The sequence below is a fragment of the Diceros bicornis genome, chromosome 5, assembly GCF_020826845.1.
Source record: "Diceros bicornis minor isolate mBicDic1 chromosome 5, mDicBic1.mat.cur, whole genome shotgun sequence".
Classification (NCBI taxonomy): domain Eukaryota; kingdom Metazoa; phylum Chordata; class Mammalia; order Perissodactyla; family Rhinocerotidae; genus Diceros; species Diceros bicornis.
In genome coordinates, this window is record NC_080744.1 from 29750366 (window position 1) to 29771900 (window position 21535).

A 21535-nucleotide genomic window follows, 5' to 3' on the forward strand; every position below is an offset into this window, starting at 1 on the left:
AGGAGCTGGTCTGACCGCAGTTTGCACTCCAGGCAGCACAGTGTTGCCTCTAGATGTTTGTGTCTCCACCCTTCTCCCTCGCCTTCCCTGCTCCTCTACTATATCATCATTGCCTGAGTCAGATGAATCTCTGAACTAGCTGAAATGGTAAGGAAGATTAGAAATATAGTGGTGAGGATTTAGCTTTCTATTTCAACCTCTTCCGACAACACTTTTCTCATAATTTTTCCACTAATTTGGCTAAAATAGAATATTTTGTCCTTAAGAGGCTGTGATTTGTAGATTTTTTTCTCAGAAGTTTATTTTACCAAGAGAAATGCTCACCTGATAACGTAGTCTCTGAATCCATGTCAACCACCATCTCAGAATCACAAGTACAGAAGATACATAAACAAGAATGGGACATGGGAAGAGAAATGGATCAAAGATATCAGGTAGTATGGAACCCCATCTGATATGTAATAGTGAGAAACTAGAGATGAAAGACAGGAAATAGGAAGAGTGGAAGAGCCTATAACCCTCAATCACAAAGACCTTCAGAAATCCTCTGATGTCTTAGAGACATCATTAAACACTAATGCATCATGAAATAACCCACTCTGATTGAAACTGTGGGATGCATAAAACCTAACAGTAAGTAGAAGGGGACTCTTGACTTACATTCCTGAGTGTATTTTATAGGCAAATAACGGAACGAATGTTGACACAACATTCATTTAGCTCCCTAAATGAGAAAAGTTAAGAAGTGAGCAGAGAAGCTAATTTGCAGAGCCTACAAAATATCTTTTCCTATTAAAATTTTGTGTATGTTCCATTTGCCTGTGTGTGTGTGTGTGTGTGTGTGTCTGTGTGTGTGGTGTTTGTATACATATATATGCTGATATGTTGAAGTATGACTTTCATAAATTCCACCTGTGGTTGGTAGTAACACATGGAAACCTGTACATTAACCACTCTATTCAGCTCTAAAGATAATAAAGCAGATATTTTTGGTGTTTTCTAAAATATGTGCCCTGACAATGCACTGTATAGTTTTACTGTTTTTTGTGGGACTTTTTTGGCTTTTCTATTTCTCTTCTCTTCTTTCTTTCCCTCATGCTTCTCTCTGCCTGTATTTCTTTTCTAAGTATTGATTCACTAGCATTTTCTGTCAAAGATTTTTCCCTCTTCTTTGCACACCATGTTCCACAGAACTTACTTAAAAGAAGTGTGCTATTTAGTTAAATAGTATGGGGAACATTGTTATACATGACATCATATTTTTCTGTAGATCAGCAATTTTCAAACTTTAAAAACATTTCATACCCATAACAAAACATTTTTTGAGTATCTACCTTAAATATATGCACATTTATTTATAAAGTTCATATACACTATTATACTAATATATGTATATAATAAATATTAAGAAGTAACATTTTGAAAAGAATAAAATTAAAATGCAGTGGTATATACATCTGTACGCATAATTATACACATGTAACAGATATGTATAAAATGCGATTTTCTTTCCACTCCTCAATGGGTCATCATGTGCCCCTTCTGGAATGAGCACATACCACTAAGCAGACTGAGCCTTAAATCTGAATTTTACTCGCAATAACTAGTATTCTTTTATTTAGACAGAGTTCAACTTCTAATTCTAAGCTCTGTAAAGGAGTGATTTTAGACCAGGAATATTATTTTTAATTATTCAAGTACAAAAAAAAGAGCATCCATTGATTAAACCTGTGTTAATAATTTCTTTGTGTATTTAAACCAAATAACACACCTGTATTCTTCTACTACTTGTCAACACAAACAAAGAAGAAAACTCATTTTAAACTTAAGTAATGTAACCACAGTAGCCTTAGTTTTTGTCTTTGAAAGGAATGGAGTAGATTATAAGATCTTTATTTTTACTTCTACCTCTTCTATGCTATGATTTTATGAGTTGAGATAATTTTTAATTTTTAAAAATTTTATACTGGCAAATTTTATTTTGTAGCATATTGTTTATCGAAAGGCTCTCCCTTAGGTGTCAGACTGGGATCAGAGATAAAAGGAGATTGGGAGTATATAGTAAGTAATTGAGATTTAGATAGTGTTAATTAAGCTGCATGAACCAGGTATGGAGTGGCTACATCAGTGGTACTTAACCAGGGATACAGCCAGGAGACTACTTCCAAGTTAAGTGAACAGTAAACTTGTTGGGATCCTGGTGATCAATTTAGAGTGAGGGTAATACAAGGACACCAGACCAGAGGAGGGTGATAAGAGAATTAATAAGAGAATACAGACAGCGAGGTAGAGAATTAGCAGGCAGGAACTGGGAATTGCACAGGAACTGAAGAAAAGAAATACTTAGTAAAAATTTGAGGTTGGTGGATGAGGAGAAAAGGGATGGATATCCAAGAAAAAAGCTAATCTACAAACACAGTGCAACCAGAAAAATACAAAGATCTTGATTGTTGGAGTTAGGGTGTATCTCAATCAGGAAACTTCTCCTATGAAACCAAGAAGGTAGGAATCCCAGGGTGTGGGATGCCAGACTCTTAAAGTGGAGAGCAGTCCTATAGAAGCACGTAGTTGAATGGGGATATGAATGTCTTTGAGAACAGGATTTTTATTTGTCTGTTTGCTTTAAATCAGGAGGAAGGAAAGTTTCAGAGTTTACCTAGGATATTTGAAAGTGTTGAGACATGTTTTTAGCTGAAGTGACAGATATGTTAAATACTTTTAGCTGGAGAAGAACTAGGGTCTAGGTGGAAAAAATAGTAATAATGATAAACTCAGTTTCTTGATGCACTGCAGGCTGAGGAGATGGAGAGCGAGAATGGTACAGTGGTGACAGAATTCATCCTCCTTGGTCTGACCCAGTCTCAAGATATTCAGCTCCTGGTCTTTGTGCTAGTTTTAATTTTCTACCTCATCATCCTACCTGGAAATTTGCTCATCATCCTCACCATCAGATTAGACCCTGGACTCACAGCTCCCCTATACTCCTTTCTGGGCAACTTGGCCTTCCTGGATGCATCCTACTCCTTCATTGTGGCTCCCAGGATGCTGGTGGACTTCCTCTCTGAGAAGAAGGTGATCTCCTACAGAGGCTGCATCACTCAGCTCTTTTTCTTGCACTTCCTTGGAGGAGGGGAGGAGTTACTCCTTGTTGTGATGGCCTTTGACCGCTACATGGCCATCTGTCGTCCTTTGCACTATTCAACTGTCATGAACCCTAGAGCCTGCTATGTCTTGCTGTTGGCTCTGTGGCTTGGAGGCTTTGTCCACTCCATTATCCAGGTGGCCCTCATCCTTCACTTGCCCTTCTGTGGCCCAAACCGACTGGATAACTTCTTCTGTGATGTGCCACAGGTCATCAAGCTGGCCTGCACAGACACCTTTGTGGTGGAGCTCCTGATGGTCTTCAACAGTGGTCTGATGACCCTCCTGTGCTTCCTAGGGCTTCTGGCCTCCTATGCGGTCATCCTCTGCCGTGTACGTGGGTCCTCCTCCGAGGGGAAGAGCAAGGCCGTGTCCACATGCACCACCCATATCATCATTATATTTCTTATGTTTGGACCTGCCATCTTCATCTACACTCGCCCCTTCAGAGCCTTCCCAGCTGACAAGGTTGTTTCTCTCTTTCACACAGTGATCTTTCCATTGTTGAATCCTGTGATTTATACCCTTCGCAACCAGGAAGTGAAAGCTTCCGTGAGGAGGTTGTTAAATCAGCCTGTAGCCTAACTGAAAGAAAAAAGAATAAGAAAATCAAGACTGGCGAATTGCATCTGAAATTAACTTATTCATTTCCAAATACTGCATTTATTGAGACTTTCTCATTTGTCAGGACTATTCTAGGCACTGGGAGAAAGAGTTATTAATGAAACAAGTAAAGTCACTCCTCCTCTGGATAGAAAATAAACAGCATGGTTCCAGGAAGAGATATCGTCCTGAAGAAAGAAAAAAGCTAAGCAAAATAGATGATAGACAGATAGAGAGTGTGGGGTGGAGGTAATCAGTTTACATTCTGTCTTCAAGCAGGGCCTTCTTGATGTGGTGACATTTTGGTTGATATCTAGGTTAACTGAAAGAGTCAAGCATGTGAACATCTGGAAGCAGAGCATTCTAGGCAGAGGGAACAGGTAGTGCAAAATCCTGAAGATGGTAATGAACTTGGTATATTTGAAGAACACAATAAAGTTCAAATTGATTGAGATATTTAAGTGAATGTGAAAATAATTAGAATTAAAATTGGAGATACTAGTAGTGTCCAATACATGTATGGGTCTATGAAGGGAATATAACGAGTTTGATTTATGTTACAATTACAATAAGAAACCATTCTAAGGCTTTAAGCAACAGAATGGTTTCTCTGATGCCCTTTCTTAAACTACTTGGAGCTATAAACTCAAGATTCTGTGCAGATATCAAAGAGCTGAAAAATATCATTAAGAGGGAAATATTAGGCTTATAAGTATATTCTTAAAGAAATTAAACTGCCAATTTTTCTTCCATGATCAGGGGAAGGCAAAAAAAAAAGCTGATTATTTTCATGTGACAAGATCATGGAAACATTTTACTTTCTTTTTTCCGGAACTTCATGATTTCTTCTAGCAGATTTTCATGACTCTTAGCTGTTTGCTGATTTCAACCCCAACTGATTTCACATTGGGTATAACGATGATAATTCTTTGGTAGACCAGTCAGGAATCCATTGCAGATAGCAGAAACCATTACAGTTATTTTAAACATAAAATGATTTAATATAGAGAATTATGTATTTACAAAATAGTTGAAAAGTCTAGAAGAATAGACTAGACTGGGCATCCAGAGATGTCTCCCAGAACAACACAGGAGACCTAGGCTGTCAAGGAAGCTGTTGTTACTGCAACCTTTGCCATCTGTTGTCTGAAAAATACCACGAGGTTAGTCATAGTACTAGAAACAACACAGTGATCCAGAGCCACTGTATACCTATCAGATCTCCCCTAGCAAAATAGAAGCCTCTCCTGCTACTGGCTCTCTGCCTAATTAAATTATCCAAATTCAAGTCTTTTGTAAGTACATTGAAGTAGGTTAAAAAGTTTAGTATAAAGAAGTATTAACTATAATAAAAGCGTAACTATAAAATATAAGGAAACTATATAGTGCCCTAGGGCAGAGGGAGAGTACCCAAGGAAGGACAATCTTGCATACGCAACACATACACGAGCAAAAAGACCACAACATATACATAAACATCTAAATCAACAGATACTATCTAGAAGATGTCAACAAATAAAATCTTTCTTTTCCATTCTTTTTCAGATTTTAAAATTATTTTTCATTATTCACTAGAAATTTACCTCATTCCTTTAGTTTATATACATTACATTCACACAGGAAGCATTTTCATTAGGTAGAGTTCATCATTTTACGTAACAATCCATAAACTCCAGCAAGAACAACTTTGTTTTTGAAATGGGGAAACAGAAAAAAGTGAGTCACACATGGGATAAAGTAATAAATAAAACATGTTTAAATAAAAATACTTAAAAATAATTTACAATATGTTTCAGAATCTTCTCAATTATTTTTCTCATAAATTACTATAAACACTGCTTCATTGTTGCTAATGCATTCATTTAATTTTTATGGATCATCTTAATTTTTCCTGCGACTGCAGAGTCCACAATAATGTATATTCAAAACGTGGGCCAGTCAAATGCTTCTCTGAACATTCTTTCAATAGGAGTACATGATATGATTCTCTATTTGAGGGCTTCCCTGTGTGATTTGTCATTGCATCCATATACATCTCATTATAAATGAGAGACTTTGTTGATCAAAGGATACAAAGTTTCAGATATGCAGGATGAATAAATTCTTGAGATCTAATGTATAGCATGATGACAATAGTTAACAATAATGTATTATATACTTGGAATTTGCTAAGAGAGTAGATCTTAATTATTTTCACCTCCCCAAAAAAGGTAACTACATAAGGTGATAAATGTGTTAATTAGCTTGATTGTGGTAATCATTTCACAATGTATACATATATCAAAACGTCTCTTTGTACACCTTAAATATATGCGATTTTTTTTGTCAATTATATTTCAATAAAGCTGAGGAAAAAAAATGAGAGGCTGGGGTTATATCCTAGGGACATAGGAAGACTTCAGCTTCTTGTGTGAAATAAATCGGCAGTGGAAGATGTTTGTGCTCTTACATGGGGCTAGGATCATGTGTTGCACTCTTAGGTTCTATGACTGTAGTCAATAGTTTATTGTCTGAACTAATAAGCTTCCGAACACAGAACTTCTTCAAAGTTTTTCCAGTTGAATGAAATTAGATTTATATAAGCAGGGCTGTATCTTTACATGAAAAAAAAAAGTGACATGTAAATTTGAACTAATTATTAGGGTTATTCTGATTTCCAACAAAATATATATTTTAGGAGCATGCGACATTTATAATTCGATCATTTTTCATCTTTTTATGTGAAAAAAAGAAATTTCTAAAACAACTTTATTATTTCATTAATTATAAAGATGTATTAATAAGGTCGTGGAGAACACTAAGCAGGAGAAACATAAATTAGCCTAAGTCTAATACTGATGGGCAAATAAAATGGAAAATTTAGGTGTTGCTTGTAAATAACCAAGCAAAGATGAGTCTGAGATAATTAAAATAAAGTTATAATATACATTTTGAGAAATTATACACATGAATAACTGACAAATTGGGTTGTTAACTATAGACCTAGACAAGGTATATTCAACAGTATCTCCCTGGTAAGAATTGGCTAAATTGTCTGTGATTCCTGCAATACCAGTAAGGTAAATATTTGTTATTATGGAGATATTTAACATATAAGAACATCTACTGTATTGTAATTATTTTGTTAGAAAAATGTCACGTTATATTTTAGCTTTAAAACTTTCTGTAAAGTAGATATTTTTACTATCTCCCATCTTTTCTGAGATGTGAAATTAAAGCTCAGAAAAAAATAATTAGCCTAAAGTCAAACAATGTGACTTTATATCACACAATAATAGACAGCCATGAGTGTCTGTTGAGTTATTAAAATTAATGATGGAAAATGACCACAAGACCAACAGATCTAAATTATTTTTGCCAATCTACAAAGCCTGTAGAGCTGGCTTTAAGTCACTCCTCTAGTCTTGTGATCACTAGTTGGCTCACGAGTGAGCTGCTTACTGCTGTGTAACAGATTATGAAGACTATCGAAAAACTCGATGGGTTCTAATGAGACTGATCAAATTAGTTAGACATGCTCATAAGCTCTTTCTTACTCTCCAGGTATATTATCATCGTCTCTTCAACAATTTTCTATTCAGCAAATACACATCACATCTGGGATCTCAGAATCCTTCACGTTAAAAGTGTTCTTAGTTGGCAATTCTGATCCCTTCCTATTTCCCCACCCTTTGGATTGTTCCAGAGCAAGTCCGCAGCCTGGATCCATGGAACAGTCCAATTCTTCAGTGGTGTCTGAATTTGTATTGCTAGGACTCTCTAGTTCTCAGGAACTCCAGCTTTTCTTTTTTGTTTTCTTCTCTGTGTTGTATGTGGTCACAGCACTGGGAAACCTTCTCATTATCATCACGATGACTTCTGATAACAGCCTGCACTCCCCCATGTACTTCCTCCTGGGAAACTTTTCCTTTGTGGACATCTGTCAGGCTTCTTTTGCTACCCTAAGATGATTGCAGATTTTCTGAGTGAACATGAGACCATATCCTTCAGCACCTGCATAGCCCAGATTTTCTTCGTTCACCTTTTCACTGGAGGGGAGATGGTACTACTTGTCTCCATGGCGTATGACAGATATGTAGCCATGTACAAACCCCTACGCTATGTGGTCATCATGAGCCGAAGGACGTGCACTGTCCCGGTCACCATTTCCTGGGCTGTGGGCTTGGTGCACACATTAAGCCAGTTATCATTTACTGTGAACTTGCCTTTTTGTGGCCCCGATGTAGTAGACAGCTTGTTTTGTGACCTTCCTCGAGTGACCAAACTTGCCTGCCTGGACTCTTACATCATTGAGATACTAATTGCAGTCAATAGTGGGATTCTTTCCCTGAGCACTTTCTCTCTCTTGGTCAGCTCTTACATCATCATTCATGTCACCGTCTGGTTTAATTCTTCTGTTGCAATGGCCAAGGCATTTTCTACACTGGTGTCCCATATCACCATAGTGATGCTATTCTTTGGACCTTGCATCTTCATCTATGTGTCGCCCTTTACCACCTACCCTGTTGATAAAGTTCTTGCCATATTTTTCATCATTTTCATCCCCATTCTAAACCCCATTATTTACACACTAAGGAACAGGAATATCATGGCTGCCATGAGAGAAACTGAGATCCACTACCTGAGACCCAAGAAAATTTCTGAAATGCCACTAATATTGATAAATTCTCTTTATTAGGACAAAATTCCTTCAAATCCTCAAATCAATATTTTATCTATAAATAATTTGAATGTTTTCTTGCAATATACCAAACTGTGGTGAAAGTAATGAAGAAGATGATATGGAGAGTATTTAATGGGTATTAACAAGTCCTTTCCCAGATATCATCTAAGCAAAAGCTAAATATCAAAAAATTTGGAAAAAAGATGTCATGACTACTGGTCTGGAAATAAAATGTGGAATGACTTTATATGGAGAGTATTGATGCATCCACTGTGCGAAAGCAGTAGTTACTAAAGCAGATAAACATGAATATGATGGAAAAACAGAATGAGCACCTGATTCTTTGGTGGGCAAGAATTTAGACATTTCTCTTATCTTATGAGTTTCCTAATTTACATGCCTGAAAAATCTATACAGATGAATATATTTAAGAATACAAAACTGAATTTTCCCAATCAGGGGATAGCAACTCTGCTTATTTAATATAAGTACATAGATTTAAGTGGGGATTCTTAGTTTATGAGATTCCTGCCCCAACACCAATTACACCTATACCATATTATTTTCCAATAACTAACAATACTTTAAAATATGAAATTATATGTAATTAGGAGCTTACATTTCAAATCTTTCATTTAATGGGCTTTCTCTGATGGGTTAAGATAATTCCAGTTTCCTCTTAAGTTAGAAGTCATAGAATAGGGAAGAAAATCTTTAAAACTGGACCATTTCAACACAAACTTTTTAGTATGTGCTATGAGTAGCTGTGCAACACTCTGCATTTGGACCAAACATGAAGTTCTTAGTGATGATGAACCATGTTAAACACTCACCCGATTGGCAATGAGGACCCACAGCTGGATATCTACCCTGGGCTCTAACAACCATTAGGGGATTTATTAACGTTGATTAGAATTTTTAAGTTTACTTTCCAAATCCCTCAATTCTTTTTTTTTTTTTTTTTTTGGTGAGGAAGACTAGCCCTGAGCTAACATCCAATGCCAATCCTCCTCTTTTTTTTTTTTTTCGTTTTATTTTTCTGGAGGAAGATTGACCCTGGGCTAACATCTGTGCCCATCTTCCCCTACTTTATATGGGACCCAGCCACAGCATGGCTTGACAAGCCGTGAGTGAGTGTGTGTGCCTGGGATCTGAACCTGCGAGCCCCAGGCAGCCCACTGAAGCGGAACACGCACTTAACTGCTATGCCACCAGGCCGGTCTAAATCCCTCAGTTCTTAAAAGGCAAATAGACTTATATAAACATTAGTCTCTCCTTTACGCCAAGAATGGAAACTAGTTTCGCACTTTGTTGTTTGCCTTCTTATCTTCCCAAGTTCAGCGAATCTTTTCTGAACGCATCCCTAGTAGAGCCATCACTAAGTAAAATACTGAAGGAATCTTGGGAATTTCGTCTTTTCCCACCTCACTGCACCCAACTTTTGCTTCTCTCCATAGCATTCTAGTTCTTCTGAAACCTGAGGTTTTTTGCTCTTTTCTATGCTCAAAATCTACCTTCCAGTAAGGGTAGCAGAACTGAAATTTACACCTCAGTGTAAATTTAAATCCATCAGTTACCTCTCCCAGGCATTTGTACATGTTCATTTCTTTCTAATATTAGAATACAGTTCCATCAATAGGGAGAGAGGAGAGTCAGCAGATTAGACATAGAACAGGGACAGGAAGAAGATATCTTACCAATGTCCCCTGACTTGATACCACGCAGGTCCCTCATATTCTGTTCAGAGAATGAGGCCTGGTCTTATGATTCTTCCTCTTCTTCTTCTTGAATAAATGTCTGTGCTGTATGATTTTGTCCTAAGCAGCCTAGAGCACCAAAGCATTAGGGAGGCAGGATTCATTAAAAAGCTTGTTAATGTCATCCTTTTTTTCAATCCTCGGTGAATTAATTTCTCTAATTTGAGATTGAGCCTTCTTTCTAGGCATTTTATTAAAAAGTTACATTAAAAATAGTAAACAATGAAAATCAATGTGCTAAGAAATTCAGAAATCATGTTATTTGGTTAACTATATTCATTATTAGCTACTTAGGCACTCATAACATTCAAACAAACAAAACAAAAACCCAAAAGTTCATAGACTTTAAGAAAGCTTTTGCTCCTATGAAATATTTCAAATTACTCTAGTTTCAATAAAAGCAAAAAGAGACATTCATAATACTGACAGTAATGCATTTTTAGTTTAATTTCTCTCTAAGGGAAACTATTCAAGGCAAATAACTGTCTTTCAGTTAGAAATGAGACATTGTGTAAGGTAGAATCTCATGTTATATTTTGTCTAAAATAAAAAATATACATAATTTGGTAATAAACTTTTTTAATATGCACATTTCAAAGTAATAGGATAATATGATAATTTCTTTTTATCTGTCTGTCTCATAGATCTCTGTAGGCTTTTCCTGCACCACTGAGAAACAGACAGAGAAATACATTTAATTGTATAAAAATAGTGAAAGAGGAAGTGAACATTTGAACGAATGTGAAAATTACTTTAGCTAATTGAAAACACTATAAAGAAAAGTGTCTTGAGCTGCTTGTCAAAAGACTTAGATTTGAACATTGACTGTATTACTGTTGTGTGACCTTGAGCAGATTACTTGCTTTTGATCAGGTCACTAATCCCTTTAAAGTCTTTCAATTCCTGTTCTTTACTCTTACAATAAAGGAGAAAAAACCCTCTTTAACCTATTTAATAAGGCTCTGTATGATATGGCTCCCTACTTATATCACCACATTAACTCACACCATCATTTGATTAATATATTTATCCCTGATTGAGCTAAACTCCATGAAAATAGGGACTTATCCGTGGTTGATGAGGATTACCCTAAAGTGTTTGTGATAACCTGAATATTTTAAAAAGCAAGAAGGATGCTACCAAAAGCCAGAGCAGACTTGGTTTCTTCACCTCTCAAAATGTGTTACCTGTGCTATATGTGTGAGCTAAGTGGATGAGCAGTACTTCAGACAAGGAACAGAAACTTAATAATGCATAGCTCAGAGGCTATTTAAAGGAGCTGATGTGACATAAACTCTAGAAAAGATGATATGGCCAGTGGAAAGTGTATCCCAAGATGCTGGCTTAGGAGAGAAGGTGAAGAATCTTCAGTTTCCCCAAGTGTAAACAACTGGCAATAATATGATTCAAGTTAGCCACAGGACAAAGAGAAAGGCATCAGGGGTATAATTTCCAGGAATGCAGAGTAACAGAGATCTCCAGGAGAAACAAATTAGGGGACTGTAAAGGCATTTCAAGATAATCTTTAGAGGATCAAAAGGGGGAGGGGTGGTAGAATCTGATAGCAGAGTCAAGATCCAATGTTTCACCATAGGTGTTTTAATTTTTTGACAAAATTTGTATTTTATCATAAATACTTTTCTTTGGAGAAGATCCTTGCCACAAAATATGCTGTATTTTCAACATCTTGAAATTCTGATATATACTATCTCAGAACTAAATACATGAAGGATACCACAAAGGAACTGAAATGCCAACAAAAAGTTGAAGAAAACCTCTCAATTCTATGTTGTGATAGAATTTTAACAATTAAAAAATTACATCAGTCATTCTCTAACCCTCTGAAACTATTAGAGTTTGTCCATTTCTATATTAACTCTCTTGCTTTCCGTCACAATATAGTTCTAAGGGAACTTAATGGTCATGATAATCAATAGAACATCATACTAGTCCACTGCATTGAAGGCATTCAGTGATTGAACCTGTGAGCAGAAAGTGACATAAAAGAGGGTAACAGATAATCCCTATAAATTTTCTGGGGACCTGCCAAATCATTCAGGTTTTAAAGGGTCCAATACTCTGGGGCGTGCTACAGAATCCACCCATAACATAAAATACATGTGACTTTGTTTTATACTCCTTGCCTCTGAGAAACAAGCACAGTGCTGGCAGACTCTTTGAATTTTGGAGGGAGCATAAAGCCACCTTGTAAACACCGCTTTGGGTCAATTTTAGGTTGACACATAGGATTTCTGGTTTTCAGTGAGTTCCTGTACTAAGCCCAGTCATCAGTGCTAGCTGCCCTGCCATTCAGTCTATATGAATCAGGAAAACCAATGAAACAGAAATATTGGTAATAAATAAGGACACTGTGTAGATTTTTTGGCAAAGCCAATTAGATGAGTGACAATGCTAACTCCTAGGATTCCAGAAAAAAAGCCCTGCATTCTGCAGCAGAGAACCACCTGCTGATTGAAAAGCAAATCCTAGGATGCTATGGGACCTTATCTGAGACTAAGTTCCTGACCATGGGTTATTAAGTAACTATGTGAATAGCACTGCTCACCATGAACTAAGTATTATCAAATTTAATAAGTCACAATTTCTAGCTGTCAGAGCAGTAAGCCATCATATATTGGAATTGGTACATCTGGGACCAAGCTGAAGCAGATTTAAAGGCACAGGTAATCAGCCCAATCAGGCACAGGTATCACCTATTTCTATTGCATCAATAGCTTTACTTCAGCTCAATTTTATGGCCTCATGGAAGGGTTTCTATGGATGGCTTAATTCTATGTCTTGGTGCAAGCCAAAAAATGGACTATGGCTGTGTTACAGCCCACACAGATGACCTTAATGGACACTGGTGAAGGAAAATTCTATTATTGAGAAGAGTCATAAACATTTCACTTAGTTATCAAATTTGGGTGAAGAATTGGTCATAAGTAAAATTAAATATGAATACCTGCACAGTGAAAAATGGCTCTGCTGGTTTGTTAGGGGTCTCGAAAGATCAAAATGGGAAAATCAGAGAAAAGTAGACTGGTAGAGAAGAATGAGGATGCACCTACGTGAGTAGGCATGAAGTGTGTGGATTTTTGTATCTCACATCAATGCCCGTCTGAGACTAAAGCATGGACTCCCTTTTAAGGTTGGTCTTATAACTGCTACTACTGCTCCCGAATGCTTGAACAGCAGAAGGGACTGATGCTGAGAACTTGATATGGTGCCATTCCCCCGAGAGGCCACATCCATTCCGTGGCAAGTCAGTTACATCACACCTCTTCCTCCATGCAGTGGATGGTGATTTGTCCTTATCGGAATCGACTCCTACCCCAGATATGGGTTTTCTTTCCCTACCTGAAGTTCCTCTCCCAGGACATTATCCTAAGGGGTACAGAGAATTTGTTTTGTGGTTGTAGAATTCCACCAACATTGCCTCTGGAATTACATATAAAAATATTTAATGAAGAAAGTGTAATTTATTGGATTTATAGTGAAGAGGTGTGACAACAGGAACACCATCATGGGATCCACTTTTCTAGGAAGCTTCTAGCCACAAAGAGCAACGGAATGGCCTATTAAAGACTCAGATAAGAGGCTAGCACTGGGATTACATGTGACCTGGTTGAGATGGAGAACTCCAAGCTGTAAAATACACATTGAACCAACAGTTAATATGTAATTTTGTGTTACTAATGCTCACATACAGGTCAGAAGAAATAGATGATTGATCCGTCTCTCCATAATTCCCATTGACTCACTTTTGGATTGTGTGCTTCCTTCTCCAGCAATTCTAGGCTGTACTATGATCTTGCATTTATTCCGCTAGTGGCATATAGAACATCTTGATTCTACGGCTTGATGTGCACTTCAGTTTCGGAAAACTCTTAGCCAGCATCTCTTCAACTATTGCTTTAGCTTTGCTCTCTCTTCCTCTTCTGTGACTTCAGGTGTACATTTGCTAGTCTTTTTCATGGTGTTCTTTATGTCTCTATATGCATGATTTTTCTTTGCCATCTTTGCTAAATTTTTTTTGTTGTTCATTGCAGTAACATTGGTTTATAACATTGTGTAAATTTCAGGGGTACATCATTATAATTCTATTTCTGCATAGATTATATCACCTTTGCTAATTTAACTGACAATTAAAAGCTTGTTGTTCAAATTTATCATTGTTTGTATTTTGTATTTCTTTAAATCATAATGAAAAGGTGTCTTTTTTTAAATTGAGCATTTTATGTCTTCTCTTTTGGATTAAGAATGTTGTGTTTTTTCTGCTTTAAATATATTCAGCAATATGTGAAATGCATGTTTCTCATTAGACTCTCATTGACAATGAATAAAAGTATACTTCCATCAAATTCTCCCTAACTATTCTGAAGCTTTTCCAATCTGTAAGGTGAAAAGTTCTCATTATTGTGGTAGAGCTGTTGTAGAGTATTTCTGTTCTTTTGAGGTGCTTGTGTATGCCTTTGCTTATTTTTTGTCTTGGTTATTGATATTTATTTTCATTTCTAACAGTATTTTGATTTATAAGGAATTAGTCTTTTGTCAATCAAATGTGTTGAACATATTTTTCAGTATGACTTATTTGTTGTTTGTTTTAAATTGGTGTTTTAATAGTTTATAACATTTTGAAATTTTGGGTTGTACGTTTTTGTTTGTCCATTACCATATATACGTCTCCCTTCACCCCTTGTGCCTACCCCCTACCTCCATTGCCCCTGGTAACAATAATACAGTTTTCTCCGTCCTTGTGTTGGTTTATATTCCACATATGAGTGAGATCATACAGTGTTTGTCTTTCTCTTTCTGGCTTATTTCACTTAACATAATACCCTCCAGGCCCATCCACGTTGTTGCAAATGGGACGATTTTGTCTTTTTTCATGGCTGAGTATATTCCATTGCACATATATACCACATCTTCTTGATCCAATCATCAGTCGAGGGACATTTAGGTTGCTTCCACTTCTTGGCTATAGTGAATAATGCTGCAATGAACATTTTTATTTAATGTTTGCTGTGCTTTTTCTTTGATATATCAAAGCTAAAAATGATTATGCCATAAATCAATGAATTTTCCACTACAGCATAAATGTCATGCTTAGAAAGGAGTTGCCAACTCAAAGATTCTAAAAAATATTTCACCTATGATTTTTTCTAGTTCTCATATATGTTTAATTTAATCCAAAATTAATAAAATTTTTAATTTTAAAAATATAAGAAAACATTATATTTTATCTTTTTTTAGTTTCTATTATGAATGGAACCTTCTTCATTATATTTTATTTGTAATTTTACAAAGTTTTGCTCCTTAAAATGTATTGTTTCTAATTTTTTGAAGATTACTTTTAATGCCAAATATTCAAGATATAAGAGCATAGAGAATAAAATTTAAAATAATCTTTCCTGAATTCATCATTATGTATATAGTAAATATTTATATTTGCCCATTTAGACTTTTAAAAATATTTGCAATATTATTGATTCAGTTTAAGTCTCTTTTATACAGCTCTTGAGCCATTCCCTTTTATTTCCTTCTCACACTGTTTAGAATTTGTATTACTCCTTTGGATATTTTTAAACATTTCATTCATAAGTGTGTCCATACATTTTTTTGTTTTTTAAAAAAGTGCACATAATAATTTCACCAATATTGTTTTCCCCCCAAAACTCTGCTTTTAAATTTTATACATATTCACCTACAAAAATGATGTTAACAACTGAATGTATTCCACTGCACTAAAATATTATGTTTCTTCACTCTCGGATTTATAGACAGGTTTTTTCCAGTATCTATCTCTTTCAATCAATGCTGCAATATGTGCCATTGTACATGCATCCTTAAGTACATGAACATTTTACTGGGTTGTTTATATATATAATATAATATAATATAATATAATATAATATAATATAATATAATATAATACAATATAATATAATACAATATAATATAATACAATATAATATAATATATAAACACACACACACTTAGCATGTGATAGGGAATCTTATTTTCATTTCCTTCTTTAAAGATGACCATTTGAAACTTACATCTACATCACAACCTTTGGAAATCTAGAAAACTTATTATGTAAAATATAGTTTAAAATACTGTTGATATATTTTCAGGGAGAAAGAGAGTTGTCATCGGGAAGAAATGAGAACACCTTCAAGTATTTGCAGAAGCATCATGTTGCAGTGGGAACAGGTATGCTCCATTAAACTACAGGTGGTAGAACCAGTTGAGCATCTAACGATAGATTAAACTGTCTTGTGAAGTGATGGGCTCCTTGTGATTGGAGGAAACCAATCATATCATTTGTGAGATTATGTGATTGTTTTGTTGACAGAAATTTAGGCATTGAAAATCACTTTGCTGATTAGGAATCAGTGAAAATCAAATAATCTTTTGTATTCATACATACCAACTAGTTGGGAGAAAATGTTCTTTTCTTTTCCATTCCTGGAAAAATTATTTTCGAAAACATAATTACTCCCACTGAGGGTGACATGAGATTTGTAAAGGGTGTTTTCTCGCTTCCCTAATGAAATCAGTTTCCTGGAATGAGAACAGAAGGCTTTATATTACCTTACCGTAGGATATGGTAATTGTATGGTCAAGGGCAAGAGCAGCAGAGCCCGCACTACCTCAGGGCAAGAGCTGAGGGGCTTGCTTCTGCACAGCTTAATTCAGGGAACAAGTTAAAATGCATCAGGTCAAGAGTATATTGCAAATATTTTTGGTATGAAGACTCATAGCAGAAGGTGGGAAGCTTAGAAACAAACTGAGGGATGACAAATTTGGAGAAAATAAGGAAGAGTTGAAAGACTGGGAGAAATTATTAAAAGTGTAAGTATTATACATGCATTTGAATATATTGTTTATACTAAACAAACAATTAGTAAACTATCTTGTAGATGCAAATTGAGTAACTAGAAGATAGCAAAGGAGAGGTTATTGTTACCTCAGTCAAACTGGAAACTCCATTTGGAAGAGGCAAATTCCTGTTCCCCACTTCTCTGTCAATATGACTCTCCCACTGCATTGGCTTAGAGCAGCCCTGATAATAGGATCAGTATCTGGTAAACAAAAGGAAGTATGCTATAACCATTATTTGTCCCTTCTTTGCCCCTTTCGTGCTTTCTATTCAAAGAATATTTGTCCATTTGTTAAACAAATACTTATTGACTATCAAAATTTGCCTGGATGAAGGAGTAGCTAAACAAAATGGAAGAATAGTCAATAAGGGTATCCTTGATTGCTTTTTGCTGCTGGGCATATAGATAATCAACTATTATAAGACAAAATAATGAAAAGAAAAGCATGCGTGTTTATGGTTCTGGAGTTCTATTGACATATTTTAGAGGATGGGTATTATTGTACCATCAACTTCTCTGTATCAAACTTGGCCTTACTCCAGGAATGGAAAAATTCTCTTACAGACTATTTTGTGATCTGAAAACATTTCTATCTATGAAGTATACTCGCAATGGAAAAGTGAATGATTCATTAATGAAGAAGCTTCTGAATGCTCTGTTCATAGTCCAAGGAATTCTGAGTGACTTTTATAAACTCCACATGTTTCCATAACATAACTGCCTCTGCACTTAGAATTTTAGTCATAAAAATAGCCTTGGAGATAATGTAGTTCTATCTTCTAAGGTCAGTCACGCAGCTAGTAAATGGCAAATGTTATTTATCTTTACTAGTGAGTACCTATCTTAATTATTAAGAAGAGAATGAGATAAAACATTGAACCTGGTCTATTCTATTTGGATTAAGAAAACAGAAAATTAGTGAAGAGAGGATTTTCTAGTAGTTTCCTATATTTTGTGAAATGAAGCCTGACGAAACATTTATTATATACTGGAAAGATGGAATTTGCAGGAAATTTGCATATTTTTTTCAAAGATAAGATGATCTTTAAAAATTGTAGTAATACCCCTAACTTTATGTAACATGTTAACCTTTATACTTCTCCCCTTCTTCCTTTCTCTTCTCTCTCCTTCTCTCTTTAATGTTAGCCTACTTCTCTCTTGAATGTTATCTGACTAAATTACCACCAATTTGGCAAGCATTACACAATCGAGTACTGTAAGAAGTCCCTCGTGGCATCAAATTTTACCTTTTTAGAATTAATAAGTGTAGCTCTTTAGGATCTTTTTTAGTCTGAGAAATAGGAATCCCTTTCCTTTCCAATGTTTGTTTACCTCCTTCTCTCCCCTGCCCCTGTAGATACATGATCAGACAGACGTGCCAGACCCCAATCTTCCACATGGAGATGAGAATCCCATGATGGAAGTTCATATTGAGTTCAGTTCATGCCTCACTGATCTGTTTATATTCTTATGTAACTTAAGTTTCTGCATTTCTCTTAGAACTAGATATCATAACTCAAATGCAAAGATGGAAGCTCTTGAAAGGGTAGGATTTAGTGCTTCAATAACTGGGTTAAAATTACATAATAAAAGCCTGTAACAGTCTAAACATTTTTAATTGGTTAATTTATGGTTACCTGTACAATTTTGCCATTAAAGTTTTAAGTATTTATTATATTAGTTATATCTACCACTGAAGAATTCAAGGTGCAGAACTTCAATTAGTATAATGATATATAAATAAATACCTCTTACATGTTCTTGGCTACACAGGACTAAAGACAAATATATTTCCTGAACCACTGGAAGTTACGTAGGGTTTTCTTCTGGGCTCAAGTGGCCGCATGGAGCCCAATGTGTAAAGCAAAACATCAAAAAACCTTCAAGATGTAATTTATACAATACTTAACTTTTCTCTTTTGAAAGTCTATTATGTGTTCAAAATGCACCATGTCTAGTTTATAGAATATTTCCAAAAGGAAGGTTTCTGAAAACTGTTACAGATTTTGATAAATCTAGGTATGTCAGAAGTATGTAAGAAGAGAAAAAAGGCAGAATCAGAAGAGACTGAAAACACACTGGTGGTTCATTCATAACTGGTCTTTATGGGACAGAAGGTAACCTTTGATTAACTATTGTTACAAGAATGAAAGAAACATTCTTGATCTTCACAGACACTTTCAGAGTATTAGCATTGCCTCTTCTTTCCATAATAAGGCAAATTGCTTATATTAAGATTCTTAAGACACTGTCAAGCTCTTTATGTTTCTCAATTTCAAGAACATTAATCTAGTCCACCTAGTGTTGAATTTAAGGCAAACTTCATCCACAATTAGCTCTTGATCTACCGTTCCCAACTTCATTTTTATTGTTCCTTATCGTGCCCTCCGCCACACGGGACACTCAACTAATGGCTCCCTAATATGTCTTTCGTATTTTTACCTTTGTATCTTTATTCCTGTTATTCCCTCTGCCTAAAATAGTCTTTTCCTTCAGTTTCAGCTAGCAAATTCCAAACTTTTAAAAAACTTTAGTTTAAATAGTATCTACTCCATGACATCTTACCTTACAACTTTGGCATAATTTCTTTCATCTTGGTAGTATTTATGATATTAATATATCAGTTATATTTGTTTATTTCTGATTTTATATTTTTTAACATGTGTGTCCCATGTTCCTAATTATGATAGGATCCGTATCTAATTCTCTTTTTTCGTACTTCCCCGACTTTTTAGAACAGTCACAGGTGTTAAATATTAGTCAGTTGATTATTTATATAGTTTCATTAAATTAAATTGACTTTTAATTGAAGCTTACCATATTTCTTTTGTAAATATACTAGATATAGTGCCAATAATTGTGACATTTTCCCTATTTTCTTTTATTCAGGTAACCGTAGACAGTATATATGGCTCACATGAATGAATCGGTGGTGTCTGAGTTTGTGCTTCTGGGACTCTCTAATTCTCGGGAACTTCAGCTTTTCTTTTTTGCCGTCTTCTCTACAGTGTATGTGACATCACTGCTGGGCAACATCATGATTATTGTTATCATTTCCTCTGACTCCCATTTGAACTCTCCCATGTACTTCCTGCTCAGTAACCTCTCTTTCATTGATATCTGCCAATCTAACTTTGCCACCCCCAAGATGCTTGTGGACTTTTTCGTTGAACATAAGACTATCTCCTTTGAGGGCTGCATGGCCCAGATATTCCTTCTTCATAGTTTTGTAGGGAGTGAGATGATGTTGCTCGTAGCCATGGCATATGACAGGTTTATAGCCATCTGTAAGCCCCTGCACTACAGCACACTTATGAATCGGAGACTATGTATAATTTTTGTGTTTATTTCCTGGACTGTGGGTATTCTTCATTCTGTGAGCCACTTGGCTTTCACAGTGGACCTGCCATTCTGTGGCCCCAATGAAGTAGACAGCTTCTTTTGTGACCTCCCTCTAGTGATAGAGCTGGCTTGCATGGATACTTATGAAATGGAAATTATGACCCTAACTAACAGTGGCCTGATATCATTGAGCTGTTTTCTGGCTTTAGTTATTTCCTATGCCATCATTTTGATCACTGTCCGACGCAGGTCCTCCAGTGGGTCAGCCAAGGCACTTTCTACATTAACTGCTCACATCACAGTGGTGATTCTTTTCTTTGGGCCTTGCATTTATTTCTATATATGGCCTTTTAGCAGACTTTCTGTGGATAAGTTCCTTTCTGTGTTCTACACTGTTTGTACACCCTTGTTGAACCCCATCATCTACTCTCTGAGGAATCAAGATGTTAAATCAGCCATGCGAATGTTGAGAAACCGTCGTGTGAACTCCTGGAAAAACTAGGGATCACCATGAGGGAACATAATCCTGAAAGGGAATGAAGAACCTCCAGTGGACCACAGCATCAGGCCAATTATTTTTACTAATGGTATGGGTTATTGAATTACAGAATGGATTTTTGTCCTAAGTGAAAAGGAATTGCATAAAATCAGTTCCTTGTGTAATATTTAAATATAACGTTAACCAATATTTTATTGTTTATAATACTAAAGCACAATTCTCTTGAAACTATTTAGTAATCCTTTTAAGTATTTTATAAAGGATTTAGAGATTCTAATTTATGTAAAATGATATTTCTGTTACTAAACTTGTGATTCTCTTCAACTGAACGCATTATATTTTTATTCTTTGCAATCATAATGTACAAGCAAATTGACTTTCTGACATGTTCATTCAACTTATTCATAACTTTTACCCATAATATTGACATAGTAGAAAGAAATATTGTGTTTTACAACATGGATTTCACCTCATTAATGTATATTTTTTAGCTTATCTTTTCCTTGTATGTTGAATATTTTGGTTATTTGTAATCTGGTTGTTATTGGCCATTTCTAATTTTCTCTATCTACTTCTATGTTACAATAATTTTTTTCTGTTTTCTTTTAGATTATTTGATGTGCGTTCTACTTGTGACAAA

At 35.5% G+C, this 21535-nt stretch overlaps 3 protein-coding genes and 1 long non-coding RNA gene across 5 annotated transcripts in view; 3 read left to right on the plus strand and 1 right to left on the minus strand.

Annotated features, from left to right (window-relative positions):
• Nucleotides 1-21535, minus strand: part of LOC131405885 (uncharacterized) — a 103528-nt gene that overhangs the window by 30587 nt on the left and 51406 nt on the right. The window contains exons 4-5 of one of the 2 annotated variants that reach the window (XR_009220030.1): nt 17141-17255; nt 15092-15160 (exon numbers count right to left, since the gene is read on the minus strand). This is a non-coding gene — a long non-coding RNA (uncharacterized LOC131405885). Of the gene's footprint in view, nt 1-15091; nt 15161-17140; nt 17256-21535 lie in introns of those variants that run through there. The other variant, XR_009220031.1, reaches the window with a different exon arrangement.
• Nucleotides 2797-3741, plus strand: LOC131405884 (olfactory receptor 4N2-like). Its single transcript, XM_058541123.1, has one exon. The coding sequence runs from the start codon at nt 2803-2805 to the stop codon at nt 3724-3726; it is 924 nt and encodes a 307-aa protein (XP_058397106.1). The 5' UTR covers nt 2797-2802; the 3' UTR covers nt 3727-3741.
• Nucleotides 7452-8422, plus strand: LOC131405873 (olfactory receptor 4K5-like). Its single transcript, XM_058541112.1, is given in 2 exon segments — nt 7452-7680; nt 7683-8422. Coding segments are annotated over 2 exon segments (969 nt in total).
• Nucleotides 19946-21022, plus strand: LOC131405876 (olfactory receptor 4K1-like). Its single transcript, XM_058541116.1, has one exon. It carries the CDS (start codon nt 19963-19965, stop codon nt 20896-20898), a length of 936 nt encoding a protein of 311 aa, XP_058397099.1. The 5' UTR covers nt 19946-19962; the 3' UTR covers nt 20899-21022.